Source organism: Leiobunum rupestre, chromosome 7 (genome assembly GCF_980474605.1).
Source record: "Leiobunum rupestre chromosome 7, qqLeiRupe1.1.hap1, whole genome shotgun sequence".
Classification (NCBI taxonomy): domain Eukaryota; kingdom Metazoa; phylum Arthropoda; class Arachnida; order Opiliones; family Sclerosomatidae; genus Leiobunum; species Leiobunum rupestre.
In genome coordinates, this window is record NC_143390.1 from 20,233,681 (window position 1) to 20,252,363 (window position 18,683).

General features: G+C 36.5%; 2 protein-coding genes across 2 annotated transcripts in view; both read left to right on the top strand.

The window, feature by feature from the left end:
- The window catches only part of LOC149935076 (uncharacterized), a 323,937-nt gene that overhangs the window by 38,706 nt on the left and 266,548 nt on the right, over nucleotides 1–18,683 (top strand). The window lies entirely within an intron of this gene.
- Nucleotides 3,997–17,774, top strand: LOC149935079 (organic cation transporter-like protein). The gene is made up of 7 exons (XM_090154430.1): nucleotides 3,997–4,165; nucleotides 4,232–4,379; nucleotides 4,633–4,718; nucleotides 8,116–8,330; nucleotides 8,402–8,583; nucleotides 16,891–17,021; nucleotides 17,677–17,774. The coding sequence occupies exons 1-7, from the start codon at nucleotides 4,047–4,049 to the stop codon at nucleotides 17,738–17,740; spliced, it is 945 nt and encodes a 314-aa protein (XP_090010556.1). The 5' UTR covers nucleotides 3,997–4,046; the 3' UTR covers nucleotides 17,741–17,774.

An 18,683-nucleotide genomic window follows, 5' to 3' on the forward strand; every position in this document is an offset into this window, starting at 1 on the left:
TTGAGTAACTTTTTTATTTTTGAAATCAAATGAATTGAAAATAAAAAAACTATAGATTTTAAACTTTTGTGTTTCCATCTTTAGAAGCTTTAATAATATGATTTAATAATAATCAGCTAGGCTAATACCCAAGGCACCACCCTAGGCCTAAGTCATCATGCGACTTTTGAAGCCCTTAATTCAGGTGACCGGGTTACAATGCATAGGAGGGTGGCGGCAAGCGCTGCATGCCACGAGATCGAGCCAACAGCTCCCTACACTAACTATTACCGTTAACTATGGGTGTAAAGCGTTCTCTTTGAAGGAAGTTCAAACATTCCGCTAGAAACTATAGCATTGTATGTTGATGAAGATTTTTATATAAATGAAGGGCCCACTTGATAATGTTTATGTGCCACCGCCTTTGTGTTTTATATTTAGTTTTCAGGATGTCTATTTGCTGTTCCACAAACAGTCTTTTAAATGAATTTTTCTGTAGTATTTTCTTTTGCTTTTCTAGCTGTTCGCATATAAATTCATTATCTTTGTCGCGGAAATACTTCCCAAACATTTTGCAGTCCATTTTATTTTTATTCCGAATTCGTCGTAATTTCTTCCGTTGGTCAATGGTCTTTTGGGTTTGAGTTTTAAACTTCTTTACTGGAGCCTTTTCCCCCCTCGTCTTGATGGAATGGTCTTTTTCTGGCGTCCTAGACTATTAACTAATACTCTACGATACCTGGTTCAAAACCACGTAAGTCTTTAGTTTCCAAGTTAATTTTGTTTTGTTTCTTTTGACGGCTTAGAATTATTTCACAAAATGAAGAATGTAGAGCATCATCATATAATTTTACGTAACCTTCAGTTTTTTCCTTCGTTCGAAAATTATTGACCAGCTCATCTTGGTTAATTCCGGTACAGAGAGGACGTTGATCAACAGCAATTAGTATTTGAAAAAGTATGTCTTCATTTAGAACATCCGGGAAAGACTTCAATAGTAGATGGTTAGGATTTATAATTTCTCCATTAATTTTTAATATACCTCGCAATTCATTGTCTTTAAATCTGAAGGATTTGGTTATTCAACCATTCTCGAGATTTTGTTTCGTTAGAGCAATATCTTTTTCCATAACAATTAATGTCCAATTATTAGGAATAGGTTTACCAGCGAGGTTTGAACATTTGCTTGTGTACTAAAACCAGTCCTTGAAGTTACACTGTTTACGTTACCGTTTAAATCTATAGTTGCTGTATCTTGCACAAGGAGAGTTTCAGTAGCACTTGCAGTAGTATTAATCATTTTTTTCAGTATTATTTGTTAGTTCTTGAGATGTGTATATTTCACCTTCAGATTGACAAACCACTTCAACAGATTCTTCAATTTCAACCAACATCGAAGTATCCGGCAAAATTTCTGATATTTCTACTACTGGCTCGGATTCATTATCCTGGAGACTAAATTACTGCGATGAAGACCATGACTGGTTCTATTTTAAAAATGGATATAATCCATACATTAACATAATGTAAATAGCTAATATTACAAAAAATATTTAACATACCATAAGATTTCTTGTTTCTGTAGTTTCTTCAAAAGGTATTGGATTTGGGTTTTCAACAGTAGGCCCTTTACCCCCTATAAAATGTTCTTCGGATATATAGTATGACTTTTTGGCCAGTTTTTCCATTTTTAAACGATCGTCAAATCTACCGCACGCCGAAATCCATTGGTTACACTTTTCAGCCTCTTGTCGAGGCCGTGGAAAAGGTATGGAATTGATGTCTGTAGTCCGAGGCTTATTAGAATACGTAGTATTTTCGCACAGAGAATACATGCACTGCTTACACTTAGGGATTTTAGTAATCTACGATATGTTACTCGAAAATTCTAAGCTAACTCTCACTAAAACTAACGATTAAGTTTAAATAAGTAGTTAAAATACAATTAATAAATTCACGGATAATTTTTGCGACATTAATAAGGGCTCTGTGCTTGGTCATAATTACGATCCATCAAAGAGTAGTTTTCGGTGTCGATTACCTCGCACGTGGCGACAGCCATTCCAATTCTAGTGGTCGTTTGGACAGTTCATGCGAGATTTTAAAATATGGTGATAAAAATTCCAATAACACAGTAAAGTGCGAAAAAATTGTTTACCATACGAATATAACCAGAAGTTGGATCGGTATAATATTTAAACAATAAATCCCTTAAAGCGATAAGTATGGTATAGTTCTCAGTTTCGGCATATTGACGGTAGTAATTATTATTATCACATGTAAAACAGCATCTCTCGGGTGCTCCAAAATTGAATTTCATTTGTAATATTTTCAATGACAACTGGTTTTTGATAACCAAACGAAGTTTGCGCGATAAGGAAATATTTTAATTCATACGTTTGCACATTTTATTTTAAAAATAAATGTTTCGTAGCCACGACACCGAGAGAACGGTTAACTATGGTCTTCATCTCGGTCTAACGAAATTTCTTCGGTTAATTTCAAAATTTGCGTATTCCGAAATAGTCTATAGGAGACGTTGATCAAAGCAATGTCGAATATTTTATCGCAAGTTCAAAATGCTTAAGGTGGTGCGTTATAGCTTTTACCAACGTCCGAGCGTTATGGCTGTTGTATTCAAGGTGTACGACATGTTTCTCATGGGGAAAAACCAAGAATGTATTTATTTATTTTTAGGAAGAAAGACAATGTTGAGACGATCCGTGGGCATGATGTTCTAGCTTCCCCGCGTCCCGCGAGAGAGAGGGAAGAAAAACGTCACCCGCGTCAATCACGAAGGAAGACGTCAGTTTTAGGAAACCGAGGAGATACCGAATCGATTTGATTTCCTTTGATTAAATAAATACATTCTTGGAAAACCTTTGTCACTGAAATGTAGGCGTTAGATGACAAATTTATTGTATTAGATTTTTGTATCACACTTTCATAGTGGGATTTGGTGTGTTCCCGAGAATGGATGATTTCATTTGGGTATATGGTTTTCAAATTTGGAAATTTCTTGGCTTTTGTGCCAGGAGGACAAATCGCTGACAAGTAAAGGAAATGAAATCTGTGAAAGTCAAAAACGATAAAATTAAAAAAAATATTTTTGAAATAGATTTGGTCGCAGATCAGTAGTTCTTTTCGCTCAGGCAGCCATGTGCGTTGTGTCATTCGTCGCCGTGTTTTCCGTCAACATGCCAATGTTCTTAGTTATCAGATTCCTCCTTGGATTAATTTATGGTGCTGTGCAAGGCCCTGTTCTAATAATATGTGAGTTTCAAAGTAATAAATATTTTGGGTTATATTGAAAAATTCAAAATTTTGATGTCAAACAAGCTACTTGAAATTAATGTTACCCGAGACTACTAACCTTGTTGGCATTTATAATTAATAATTCATCCGTGATCTTTAATTAATTTAATAATTAATAAGGCACCACCGTAAGCCCTAATCAGCTATAGGGACCTTCAAGGCCATTATTGCAGATGAACTAGAGCAGCTGCGCGTAGAAGGTGTTGACAAGCCCTCCATGGCACGCAATTTAACAGCTCTCCACACTCACGTAATCAATGTAATTGTACCCCCCCCCCCTTGAAATTGCCCTTCCAAAAACTTGGCAAGTGATTCAATTAAATACTGAATGAGACTTGATATTTGAAAATCACTAGCAAATATGGACAAATTTAGTAAAACCAACCAAAAATCGAAATCATTAGCGTTTTTGGCTTAACCAAAAAACCTAATATTCTGCCCCGCATTTTTGCTTATGCACCGCACCAACTATTTTCCTTCCGCCGCCACTGATCCCTTTAACCAGGGGTTAGAGTTGTCTCGAGTTTCCACCGGCTGCGATTGAACCCGGCCCTTTTTGCTGCGAGGCGAACACCCCACCTTTTCTGGACAGCTTGTCAAAAACTAAATCAAAATTTCGATTCTTCGTCATCGTACAAACTTTTCCAGATATGAAATACCGTAGCAGGCGAAATAAATTAACTTCCTTTTTGGCAGATTTGGAATCAGTGGGACCAGAATATCGGGACCACTTAGTGTTCAGTTTCGGTGCCATGTGGGGAGTTGGAATGATGGCAGTGGCATTTTTGGCATGGCTAATTGGAAATTGGCGAACATTTTTATTTGTGTCATCACTGCCGGTCCAATTGCCTTTCCTTGCCCTAATATATTGGTAAGGCATCTGATTTCACACCGACAACGACCTTTTCCAAGTCATTTAAAATAAGAAGTGTCCCAGGTACGTGCCTGAATCCACGAGATGGCTCATTTCGACTAAAAGATACGAAAGAGCAGCGACTCAATTGAAGGAACAAGCGGAAATGAATGGGAGACCGATAGCGGACCTTGAACAAGTCATGACGAAATTGATAGCAAATATTGAAACGGTACGGAAATTAATAATTGCATGACTAATTAAGGAAATAGATAATTAATTAATAACACCGATAAAGCCGTTTTAGAATAATATTAATTCCTCTCAAAAGCAACATCCTCAGTTTTGAAGCATTTTTACATCAATGTTATTAGTTACACCTAGAAATTTTGAGTAGCTGAATGAAGTTTTTATTTATTAAATGTATAACGTCATAAAGTGGGAAATTTAGATTAATTAAATGGATAATATTTGGCTTATTTTAGGATAAAAAGGATCGACAAGGTACATATAAGGATTTGTACCGCAACAAGCCACTTCGAAAAACTGGGCTTATTTTATATTTTGCATTGTAAGTATCAGTACAATCATAAGTGGTATTACTCTAAGTACCCAAGACGCGCTGTTGTCTGGGACGTGTTCTCCCCCTTTTCGTGACGTCAGCACGTGAGGTGGTTCAGGGGGCTGTTGCGAGCGCGAAAAATCGTCGAGAGAATCGAAGAGAGAAAGATTTGAATTTTATTTCTGCTAGTGGCGCCCACTAGTGTGCCAAACGGGAATTAACGGGGCGGAGGGTTAGGCAGGGTTAGGCCGTTTCTCTTGTATAGAAGATTTTAGGGGAAAGAATATTCAAAACTAACCCCCTCTCCGCGAATCGAGCCGATTTTCAGTTCGTTTTTTTTTAATGTTTGTTTGTATTGTAGGAAAACGAATATTTAGGGGAATAAGTCGTCTTACTAGCAGAGCATTTAAATTTTGTTTTACAAAGACCTCACAATTAACGTACTTATCACTTAGCTCGAGACGAAAATTGCTATAGTGTGCTCACGAAAATCGTTGGTTTTCGGTCCAATTTTAGACAGACTAATTTAATATCAAACGTTTGAATTTTGTTTCCATGTAAATTAAAATAGTTAGGCTTAAAGAGCTTTGATCCTGTTACGGTTGATCTAGACAAAACGGTGATCCTGGGCCGTTGAAACGAAACCGAGTGTTTTCTGATTTTTCGCCATCAGATGGTGACACGCCGCGACTTCAACGTTTTTGGAGAAATCACTGTTAACGCACCGCACACGTATCTCATAGGGAGCTAGTTTATTTTGAACTTATACTGACGCCTATCGGTGAAATTTAAGAAATTGTTCCCTATGTTTCCGAAATTTACCAATTAAAAAGTTCCTTTGCCAATAAATATACCCGAATACAGAACTCGAGATTAAATAGTTTTTGAGACGAATGCCTTGACCGATCACAGCTGAGACACCCTGTATAGCTATGGATAGGTTTACTGTACGTGTTGAATTCTTATTTGCAATACCGAAAACTGAGACGTAGTAGGCTACATAAAAAATTACCAGTGCTAGTGGGGCTTAGAAGCTCTGAATTTTATACAGGGTCTTTTTTTTTGCTCGGAAAAGTGTTTTTTTTCAAAAACTATTAATAGTACCGATTTCAAATTTGGAAGGTCAATTCTCTATACCGGGGGACATCAGTTTGAGAAATTTGAGCGTTTTCGGTAATGTTTTTCACCAATTTTGAAAAATTATTTTTCGACCACTAGGTGCGAGATAAAAAATTTCTATTATAAAGTTGTAGGCCGTCATCGAAAACCCTTAAAAATTGTTCACTCGACGAAAAACAACTTATTTATCAGTGAAAATTCGAGCTTGAAAAATTTACAAGTTGGTGAAGCCAAATTACGATTGTTTGAAACGATAATTGAAAAGGGAACAAGTCTAATACAAACGTAGTAGAGTTTTCACACTTGAAAAAATGTACACGTTTGGTTTTTAAATGCAGATATTTTATTCACATAAATTTTTACAAAACATTTTCAATAATATCACCATTGGCTGCAACACAGGTTTGTGCGCGGACAATTAAGTTCTCAAACGCTTTCTCTACCATTTCTGGTGTGACGTCTCGGCAAGCACTGATTATTCGTCTAATGAGTTCCTCCCTAGTTTCAATGGGCGTGGCGTATACCTTTGCTTTAACGAATCCCCAGAGAAAATAATCCAGCGGTGTTAGGTCAGGTGACCTTGCTGGCCAATGCACTGGACCATTTCTCCCTATCCACCTTTCAGGAAACTCGTTGTTGAGGTGCTCAGTTACTTGCCGGGAACAATGCGGAGGGGCGCCATCTTGCTGAAACCACAACTGACGTCTTTCAGCCAATGGAAGGTCGTCGATTGCGTCACTCAGTTCGTTCTGTAGAAAATGTAAATACCTTTGGCCGTTGAGGTTCGTCGGCAGGAAAAAGGGACCAATCAAACGGTTTCCAACAAGTCCAACCCAAACATTGACCCGTTCAAATTGAACCTGGTGATGATATTCAAAACCCCAATGTGGGTTGATGTCAGACCAAAGATGGCTGTTTTGATGATTAAAGGGCCCATCTCTAGAAAATGACGCTTCGTCGGAGAACAAAACATGGCGCAAAAATTGTCTATCTTCTTGGACAGCATTTAGTAACCAGTTGCTAAATTCATAACGTCTTTGATGGTCTCCGTCAATTAGTCCTTGGTGGAGCGTAGCTCTGTATGGGTGATAGCGATTCTTACGAAGAATTTTCCACACACGATTTGCAGAACAACCCAAATCAGCAGCGGCGTTAGCGCAACTGTGACGAGGATATGCCACAAAGTACGCGAGTACATTGTTCTCGAAGTCTAAATCCGGTTGACCCAATCCGCGAAACCTAGGTTGCAAGTTACCAAATTGATTGAAATCGTGAATTGCTCGTCTTACTGTATTTACAGATGGTGCTCCATTTGGATGTATTTCTGCGAAGATTTCAGTCACTCTTCTAAGGTTTTGCGCTGCTTCTCCATAGTAAATGGCAACTATCTCGGTACGCTCAGCTACTGAATAACGAGGCATTGTTCAAAATATTATCAAACACTGATAATAATCTCCCAAAGTTTTCCTTTAAATACCCAATGCATGTTTAGGATTGACCTATAGCCTCGTGTTTTTTAAATCCGGTCGTTTTTTTAACCAAAGTTTCAACTGGATTAGGTAATTCGGTTTCAATTATCGTTTCAAACAATCGTAATTTGGCTTCACCAACTTGTAAATTTTTCAAGCTCGAATTTTCACTGATAAATAAATTGTTTTTCGTCGAGTGAACAATTTTTAAGGGTTTTCGATGACGGCCTACAACTTTATAATAGAAATTTTTTATCTCGCACCTAGTGGTCGAAAAATAATTTTTCAAAATTGGTGAAAAACATTACCGAAAACGCTCAAATTTCTCAAACTGATGTCCCCCGGTATAGAGAATTGACCTTCCAAATTTGAAATCGGTACTATAAATAGTTTTTGAAAAAAAACACTTTTCCGAGCAAAAAAAAAGACCCTGTATAAACATATTTAAAATAATATAAATTTTTATTATAAGTTGATTTTCATAATTAAATACTTGTATATTTTCGGATTCTCGACATTACGATCTATCTTATCAAATTAAGAAACTCGTAATGTGTCACTATCTTTTTAAGCGATGAATTCCACTCTATATATTAACGGCTCCTTCAATTGAAACGAGTACTAATTTTTATAAGAAAGGAGACCTGTAAGTAAAATTCATCTATGCAAAGAGAAAAATTAAATTATTTAAAAAAATGTTTAACCAAAGTTTTTATTTAATATTTTTAAGAATGTATTTAGCGTATGTCATATTTTAAAAATCAAATTTTACTTACAATTTCATATTGTAATGTGTTTTTCCAACTTTTATCGCTTAGTGCTTCAATTGGATTCATATATCATGGCTTCCTCCTGACAATTATGTTGGAAGGCGGTTCGATTTACCTGAATCTGTCACTGACAGGCGTATGTCATACTATCGAAGTAATTTTCTATCTGTTGATAGTAAAGTATTTCAACAGAAGAAAGAGTCTGTTTTATTGTTTTCTTTTCAATGGAATTTTCTTTTTGGCCGTTATTGCAGTTGACGATTGTAAGTGCAACATTCGTTTTACGATAAATATAACAAAATTTAAAAAAATCATTATATTATATTTATAACAGCTATGTACTGGTTGAGGATACTGTTTTTCATGTCGGGAATATTGATCAACACTTTGGCGTATGGCCTAGTTTACGTGTTCGCGAATGAACTGTTCCCAACGTATCTCCGAACAGTTTCAGTCAATGCAGCCATGACCGCCGGAAGAATCGGAGCAATGTTGAGTCCATTCGCGGAGGTTCTGGTAAATACACTATTGATAATACTTAATTATACGTGGCAATTTTACGGATGCATATGCACAAAGCAGTGGCGTAGCTGATGGTCTGCAGGGCCCGCGGTGCGGGGGGGCCTCGAGCTTTAGGGGGGCCCTCGAGCTTCAGGGGGGCCCTCGAACTTCAGGGGGGGGGCCGCTAACCATAAAGAAAATTAGAAATGGGGGGCCACATAGAGATTTTTGCGGGGGGGGGGGCTCTGAGTTCGCAGGTACACCACTGGTACAAAGAATGTTATGGTCTTTTCTTTACCCGAAATTAAAATTTTACAACTTAGAAATTTCAGTAGGAAAATTTACCGTTGTGATAGCTTAAATTCAAATTATTAGCTAGATGGCTAAAATGACCATTACTTTAAGGGGATATTAATAGTTAAATTTATGAAAAAAGACAATTTTTATGGCTATAACGTGGGCGTTGTACTAAGGTGATCTGAAAAAAGTAATTGTAATTAGAATCTGCCATAGAAGAAATATTTAGATTTATCCCAGGAAATCGTTTTGATAACCATGTGGAAGCGGTTAAGGCGCTGCACACAAAAAAATATTGCCGTAATATTGACAGCAAGCTGCAGTCAGCTTAGATGCCAGCAGTTTACTGTATTTAAAACTGCCAGCATTGGCTGTTTTTTTTACAATTTTGAATACGCTGTTTTTTTACAATGTTGAACACCCTGTTAATTTTACAGCTAACACATTCGTTATATTTACTATAAGACTTCCGTTTTTTAAACATTCCTTACCAACGTTTTTAACACGGCAAAGATAAGTTAAAGTTAAGGTACCTGCTGGTTTCTTAACAGTAACGTTAAATGTACTTAAAACAGTATGTATATGTAATAACCAGTATCAGAGCTGTTTTATTACAGTAAGATTAGACATATTTTTAACGGGCAGTTATGTTAATTTTAAAATTCGTGCTGGTTTTTCAACAGTAATCATAGTTGTATTTATAACGGTACAGATGTTACTTTTGATAATTCTACTGTGGTTTTTTAAGTAACTTCAGCCGTTTATCCAACAGCATTCGATCGGCTGTTTTTATAGCAACATCAGCCGTTTATCAAACAGCGTTCTGCCGTTTTTATAGCAACATCGGCTGTTTATCAAACAGCGCTCTGCTGTTTTTATAGCAACATCGGCTGTTTATCAAACAGCGTTCTGCTGTTTTTATAGCAACATCGGCCGTTTATCAAACAGCGTTCTGCTGTTTTTATAGCAACATCAGCCGTTTATCAAACAGCGTTCTGCCGTTTTTATAGCAACATCGGCCGTTTATCAAACAGCGTTCTGCCGTTTTTATAGCAACATCGGCCGTTTATCCAACAGCATTCGGCTGTTTTTATAGCAACATCGGCCGTTTATCGAACAGCGTTCGGCTGTTTTTATAGCAACATAGGCCGTTTATCAAACAAAATTCGGCTGTTTTAATGGCAGCATCAGTCGATTATTAAACAGCTTAGACCTATTTCTAACCTTCACAATTCCAGCGGTTAGTTTAGCAGTATTATTAGCCGTTTTTGAAACCGCAAAAATGTGATACCTTTAATATTCCTGCTCCTAATTTAACAGTAACAACATTGCTAAATAGGCCTTTTTATTAAGTAACGTTGGCCTTCTTGTTTTGACTTTGCTGCTACGTCACGGGTGACGTATGAATAACGGTTCACTACGAAAAGCCCTGGACATCAGTGTAAATTCGAGAGTTCTTCCGGTTTTTTAGTATAAACTGAACAGAACTATTACGTATTTCATGACGAATGAGTAACATAAAAATAAGTTCAGCAAGCGTAGGCTATTTTATAGAAAGATCTATTATATATCGAACTATTTGATATAGTAGTAATCCAGTAATTTGTCATCTTTTCACTATGTATCAAAATAATTATTGTAAGCTGCAAGTAGTCAGTGAAAAAAATTTAAAATTTAAATTTGCGATCAATTTGTTTTATTTTCAACTAACGTCGAGAGAATACAAGGTTATTCCATAATGCTTCCAGAAATGTCACTAAAATAACAAAAAAAAAACATAAATGCAATTGAAGAAAAACAAATAACACAAATGCATTTGATTGAAAATAATATAAAGAAAATAAGGGCAAATATGAAAATTAATAGGCCTACCAGAAGGGTTATAAAAACAATAGAAAGAAGATAATTATTCGCTAAATACCAGTCATATATAACCGCAGTATTTGCCAATAACTATGTATCTATTATACATGATGCTTAAGGCGCAAGTCTGCTATAACCATAGAAATAAGATGTTCTTACGACACTCTCAAATTCTATAATAACAAAGATATTAAACTGCGTTTTTTTGCATCATTTTGTTATGATCCTTAACTGGTCAATGATTGACGATTCGTATTCGATTTTTTAATTATACATGTTTTACCGACTTTTAAAATTTAAACTGCTTTCGATAGATTTGACATGAATTTAGTTCACGATTGAAAACGGCACCGCTATCTCAAGGAACTAATTTTATATTAAATTAAAACCGTATTGTTTTTAGTATTTCGACTAACTGGCATGGGAAGTCGCTAAATTATCTTGGTGAGCGACTTAATTAAAAAAAAATATAATGTAACGCGCTATATCGTTTTATTGCATGAGCTAAAATCTCAGCGCAATGACGTTTCATAAAAAGCGCTCTCAACTTTAACAGTACAATTAATCTAATCAAATCACGTGGAATTGAAATAAAACTCTTTTCGGACAACACCAGCCAAGACATAGCCAGCTCTTGATTTTTTCCCGAAGCACAACCACTGACTTCCGTCTTAATTATAAATTTACGGATTAATTTCTTGCCATTTAAATTACGCTACTGCCTGATTTTACTTATATTGGGGACCTGTTGTTAATTTTAGTACACAACAGAAATGTGTACTAATAGACGTAAATTCTCAAAACAAACGCTCAAAAATTGGAGATTTAAAATATCATAAAAAAAAATTAAGTTACTTGGTTTAAAGGGAAAATTAATTTTGGCACATGACACGTGAAGGACCGAAAAAAAAACAAAAAAATGTTACCAATCATTTGAGAGTTTCCAATTTGCTAGCTTTTTAATTAATGTCAAAACCTTAGGGTGCACGGCGGAAGGCTTTTGGCAAGTTGTTGATTTTTGAGGATTTATTTTGGCTGCATATCTAAAATAACAATTACAATTATTTAGTGGTTCAAATATAAAGTGTTGAATAGAAATTGATCGTTTACCTTTGAAGAAATTCCAGAGTGCATTTACACCCAGAAGGGTACGCAATGTTGGCCATAAAATACATTCCAAACAAAGCTCCTATAGCTTCAATAATGTTTTCACACTTTATGTGGTTATTCAAAACCTTTCCATCCATTGTTAACATGAACATTTGGGCAGGCAGTATAGATCTTTTCCTGATTAAAGAAGTGTTAAATTATTATTTGTCGTGAATTTATTAACAGGCTCATATAAAACGTTAATAGACAGTTTCAGCAAACCCATTTTTAGGCGTTTACACGAACGTCCGCAACGTTCTGGAGATTGGTAGACGTTTTTTTTTATTCAAAGAAGAAAGGGCTGATTTGAGTCTGAGAAGACCGCGAGCCCGGCGAAGACACCATCTGATTAATCAGGGCGAGATATGTGTAACGGCCACGCCAACGGGGGGATACGTGGGGACAGGGGTGGGGACACCCGTGGCCGAAGTATGCCGACCACCCGTTGGGGGATTGGTGGTCGTCCTCACACGGCCATCCACAAACTTTGCCTCCCGGACGCCTGGGATTACAGGAGTCAGCCACTACTCCCGGCGATTGGTAGACGTTCGCGTAAACGCCTAGAAATGGGTTTGCTGAAACTGTCTAGTAGAGAGATTAAGCAAACGCTCTAGAAGTTTCAATAGCAACGTCTAGAGCCACGTGATACTGTTTGACGATTATCTTTAATGTTTTTTAAAGCGTATAATTGATAACTGAACTTTAAATATTAACTATACGCTAAGAAAAACCGTCGAATATAGGAGAAAAATTATCATGTGGTTTTAGACTATGCTTAATGTCACTAATCGGTTTCTGGCGAGTGTGAACGTATTTAAAACCAGTAACAAAGCGCTTCGCAGCGATTTGAAGAGGTGTACGTATGAACGTGGCTTTAGAATAGGTTACATTCAAATAAAGCGTATGTGAAAAATACATGAAATAATGCCTCCAAAATACTTAAATTAATTAATTAAAACATTCACTCTTACCTTCTTTTTAGTCCTTGATGTCTCAAATAAGTTCGGAACGGCCAAACGCAAGAGAGAAAAAGTAACTAGGGGCCAAATTTTTCATAACCATCTTTCCTTCTAAGCAAAGAATCACAAAAGCGTTGAAAACGCCTATTAATACCGTTAATGAAAGGAAACTGGTAAAAGCTGCGTTTGTATCTCTTGGAGCTTTAGAAGAAAAAAAAACGGTCAAAGATAAGGGTCATTTCTTGAAACCCCGTGGCGGCCGAGAGGAAATTCTTTTTCAATTGGTTTGCTCATAATTTATCATTAATACACAAATATATTTTGTACATTTTCGTAAAAACATTGCAGTATAAGGCCTAATAGGTGATTTAAATCAATTATTTTGTGAAATATTTAAATAGCAATTTAACTGGCGTTTTATATTTAACAATTTACAAATAGAAATCATATTTAATGCTTGAAATGGTATAGAAGTCCAACTTCTATCTATATAAATAAAATTGTTCGCGTGCTTGTTTGTTAGTTTCTTATTGTTTATGCACGTCCAAGAAATGTTCTAATTCACACGAAATTTGGCCTGCAGCATTTGACCTGCCATCACGTTTTACAGGCGTCTTGAAATTGTTAACCTTCGTAGTTTTTGACCGCGAGACCAAAACGCCTGACCTCGCGCTGTCAACCTAAGCGGGTATTCTCACAATCCGGCTCAATGGAGACCCCGGAATTATATCCCGTTCGATAACTTTATACGACCTTCGAACTTTGCATTGCCCTCGCTCTGTCTGTTTTTACGCTTTTAAATAACGCTTAGAAATTAACACAAATAGACTCCCCTAACTACTAAAAATAGGAGTCGCTTTCAATGTATGACCATAAATAACATATAAGGTGTCACTTATCGGAACATTACGCGTCGTTTCAGCGTATGACCAGAAGTAAATCATAATTTGTGGGACACTGATCGAACGCGTCTGCGTTACGTACAAGGTAAAACCAGAAGTAACAAATAAGTGTGACACTGGTCGAAACCGTCCGCGTCGTTTTCAATGTGTGACCACAGAATCTGATGTAACAAATATACTCTCCGGTCGCGCTCTTTAGCTAGTTATAAATAAAAGGGGTTAAACAAACCAGACCATAACAAATTTGGAGAATTAAAAGCGATACTCCGACCAAATAGGCCCTCGAGTTTAAAAGAAAACACGAAGAACTCGGACCTATAGGCTTCAGAGTTGTTGACGATATGAATTTTAAATAAATAAGCCCGATTTACCAACACTAGACTGATTTTGTCCTTGTTGGGACTCTTCAGTAGTGCCCAACATCAGCAATCAAACAAAATTAAATTAAACGTTAATATCCTCTTTAAGTAATTTACCAGTCGTAGAGTTTAACTAAAAATTTTATCTCATTGTTACACCATGCTGTTACATTCATTCCTCTTGCCAACTTCTCGTCGCCAAGTTCGCAAAAACAATACTCGAAAGGTCAATTGCACCACGAGACTTAACCTCCGAACAACATCAGACCAGCTAGGTCACCTGGAAGAGAGACCCTTCAACCCCACTACAAAGTAAACCCATTGTCTAATTTCAACATGGAAAGGTCTAAAGAAAATCTTCAAGGGAGAGAAAGTGTTGTCAATTTTTCAACACCGACTGTTGGTGGCGCACCCGGAGGGGGCCCAGGGGACCCGGGACCCGGGGCCCCTCCAGGACGAAGAAGAAAATAAGGAGAACCGAAGCCCTCATAAAACATTTTTTGCTTATCATTAGAACCATAAGTCTATAAAAGTTTTCTTAAGTGTGTCACTTTCCTATCTTCACCGTGTTAAATGATTACTGAGAGTTAGTTCGAGAATGACCACACATTTTAGGTGGACTTCAGATTAAGTCACTTAATGGTGAGGGCGTGCCTGGAGCTTTGCCGAGGGATACCGTCGCGCGCTCGAGCGCGTGATTTATTTTTAATTTGTGTATTTTTCTCAATAGAGGCGCTTTTCAGGTATGACGTCAAATCTACGTCACTCTACATCTATATCTCAGTAATTATTTCGTTTATCTGACACACTTATGTAAACTATTATAAACTTATGGTAGAACTAAAGCAGTCAAAAATTATTTTATCTCATGGGGCCCCCTACAGAAAAAAAGGGCCCCCTCCTGAAAATATCTTGGGTGCGCCACTGCCGACTGAAAAGAAAAGGATTCTCTATGGCGTACAAATATTTTTTTAAAAACCAAACCATCCCTATTTACCGCGACCCCATGGAAACCCTTTTATCCGAATTAATATATTCTAATTTTTTTTAATGTTCTTTAATATCCTTTATAGCATTTTTTGTTTTAAATATGTATATATTTCACCACATTAATGAAAATAAAACGATGTAAAATCATGTGAAATTTAACTTTTTTCAACTCACTTCGTTGCAAATTAATTAAGAAAAACCAATCAAGGTTTCCGATAGACAAACTAACAGAAAAGCCATACTTTAGAAAAGCATAAATTTAAATTCGTCGTAGTAATAGTAACTTTTAACGAGAAATAGTAACGTGTTAAACTTTTAGCTCAATACAAACAAATTCCCAAAACATTTCGATTACTACAGTGCACATAAATCGGTCAAAGAAAATTCGTCTGCTAAGCCGCCAAACTTCATGGATATTCGTCTGCAAAGTCGGGCTTTTAGCAGACAATAATACAGTTGTTCGCTGACTTAGCAGACGAATTTGCTAAAAACCCATCAACAGGTGCCAGAAATAGCGGCGCCCTTTTTTAACCAATTTTTCTATGGACGCTTAGCAGTGGCGTATCCCGAAATTCGTCAAGGTTGGGGGGAAGGGGTTCAAGTATGGGAATATTAAGAGGGGGTCGAGAAGGTTGGGAATTTATTACAGTCAAAGGTATGCACCAGGAGGGTCTGGACCCGGAAACCCCCCTTGTTTACGCCACTGGCGCTTAGCATATTGTGTCACCAATCCCTATGCTTGGATCCATTTTTATATGGTAATAGATATGATGGTTTATCAAATCATACACCAGTTTATGTTTTCTCTACTTCAATTCCTCGTTCAATACGCAGTTAATTTCCACATTTATACGGTTTTTGTGCAAAAACCGCAAATAATTGTAAAATTAATAACGGTTTGTAGTCAATCTGCAAATGACAATCTTAGCGTTTTTATAACAAACTCTTAATTTTAAAAACAGCAAGAATAAATAATTTAACAACAAAGTGTTGTGTTTTTTCGATATTATGTTGTTCATTTTACAACCTACACTGTTTACTAAAAATCACAGTAAAGAATTGTAAATATTACGTTCACTAATGATCAATCCGGGGAAATTGTGCATTGCCGTTTTTATTAATCCGGTGACCGTTTTATGAACAGCATGAATAAATATATTTACATCAAAGGACTGTTTCCTAAAAAAACAGCGTAAAGATGTTAATTTTAATGCGCGTTGTTGTTAAAATTATTTTACCACAGCTTACTGTAATTTTAAAACTAAAATTGCTGTATTTTTAACGGCAAGTTTTTTGTGTGTGGTAGCGCAGCGATTGTCTGAGGGACACATAATTACGAGCCGAAGGGGATTGTAAAAGTCGTCGAGCGCCGATAAAGTGACTTGTTGAGATATCTAAATTGCCTGCAGTTGTTACTCGGTGAAGTCTTTAAATTGGGAACATTTTAATACAATAAATACGCGTTTCCAAATTAAATAGATTATGGGTAAAAGTATACGTTATAAAACATGTTTGACGATAATTACATCTCTAAAAAAAGGTGCATGTGAGCTTTGATCTTCAAAATCTAAACTTGTACGACATTTTAGCAGTTTGTTGAAAATCTTGGTTGAATTTGAGGTAGCTCCTACCCTTTCGTACCTCGTGAACTATGACGGATTCAAGCGGGATGTGATAATAAACTTATGATTTGACTAACCATTGAAATGAATTTTCATTAAAGCAAGTTTTATTGCAATAACACGTATAAGTAACGAAACGTGACCCCAATTCCCCTTCCTTGATTTTTTTAACTTTTTGCAGGGGAGATTCTATGGAAAATCCATTCCCACTTTAATATTTGGATCTCTTGCATTGCTAACTAGTGTCGTATTTTTGCTGTTACCAGAGACTCAACACAAGCATCTACCGGATACGGTCGTGGATTTTGAGAGGTATAATTTTTTAGATTATGGTAATTTCAATGTTTTTATTTGCACTTGGGGAGAATTATTAGCACCAGAGGGCGCGATTTAAAAAGTCGCCTAAATGTGTTTCAATCCGGTTGGAAAACGAACGTTTTAGGGAACCAATGAGATACAGCCCCGATTAGTTTACACTTACAGGGGAGGGGCATACGGTATTGGGTGAAATTCTAAAAAATCGTCACAACACGGTCATTCTCCTTAAATACAAGTGTAAAAAGTACGTTATTTATAATACGTATTACCTCAAGTTTATTTGTGACGACACTCCGGATTAACTTTCAATTTTTAGATTGCACAAAAAATTACAAATTGCAGTAACGTGCGAAGGTATTTTCTCAGTGTTTTAGAGCATTAGTGGATATCAAGAAGGTATTTACTTATACTTGTGGAGAATGACTATGTTGAGACGATCCTCGGTCATCATGGTCGGATTTCCCCCGAGATGAGAGGGGAAGTAAAAAGTCAGCGGAATGTGCTTCAATTGTGTTGGAAAACGTCAGTTTTAGGAAATAAATCAGATATCGGGTTCATTTTAGTTTATTTAGGAGGAAGTAACTTAGTGTTCTATCGCCAGGGGGATTGGGAGAAACGAACAAAATAATTGTTTGGTTTTGTTTTATAGATTGGCCAAGGGGAATTCAAACGTGAAGTCAAATTCTTCCATACGAAGTTCGTCTCAATTGTAATTACAAGTATACTGCTCATATAAATCAAGTTAAATTCTATATAAATTTGCGGATAAATTTAAGTTAAATTCTCGAAATAAAGTCAACTGACTAATCTTTAAAAGCTTTATTGTCGAGAATTATTGAAAACGTTCTGGCCACACAGAAGGATTGGAAATTTTCCATATCGTTTCGGAACAAGACGTAGAGGAGACACTTGAAATCATTTTGTTTTGTTTATTACTTAATCCCAAAGTTCAAATTGTTGATGAACAAAGATTTTATTCAGATTGTTTATAGTTACATTACAGTGGAGATACCGACATTTCAACATCGCTGTTTGCTCGCTGTCGCGGACAGGGAGGGAGATAGATATAGCCCAGGACAGATAGACTAAAAAAGGGCTTGACTCGGAACATTTTCCTATAAAGATGAAAATTGGTACATAGTTAAATCTATAAGTCGTTACGTGATTAATATTTTGCTAACTAACCAGTCTGGTGGAAGTAACCGTTTTCTGATTTCAGTAGTTCATAGAGAGTAAGGAAAGAGTTGCAAGTTACTTCTTTACGGTTACAGAATGGAAACAAAAGATATGGTATTAAATATACCTCTAACGAATAATATAAATTTTAGTGAGCTTAAATCACTTTGAAATAACCACTTTACGAATGAGCCTTTGCCTTTAAAACACGTACACACATATTCACACTCATTTCGTGTAACTGTAGTACGACTTGCCTTAAAAACTGCGATTACAAAAGATCTGGTCTCGTTTGCTCTGCAATGTGTGGTATGAGCTGAAGTAACCCTTGGAAATATTTGATTGAAGAAGACGACGAGTTTTATAATTTGCGATTTGTAAATATTAGGAAGTAGCTGGGGAGCCCGACCTTTGACCGGGTCCCACATAGTTGCATTGATCGTGTAATTCGTAAAGCCATAAACTTAATCACTGATATAT

What these genes read in the sequence shown, in the direction of transcription:
- LOC149935079 (XM_090154430.1), top strand. Translation starts at nt 4,047, where the DNA reads ATGTGGGGAGTTGGAATGATGGCAGTGGCATTTTTGGCATGGCTAATT. An exon ending in TGATAGCAAATATTGAAACG is followed by an intron (nt 4,380 to 4,632) that starts GTACGGAAATTA and finishes GGCTTATTTTAG; the next exon opens with GATAAAAAGGATCGACAAGG. An exon ending in CGTTATTGCAGTTGACGATT is followed by an intron (nt 8,331 to 8,401) that starts GTAAGTGCAACA and finishes TATTTATAACAG; the next exon opens with CTATGTACTGGTTGAGGATA.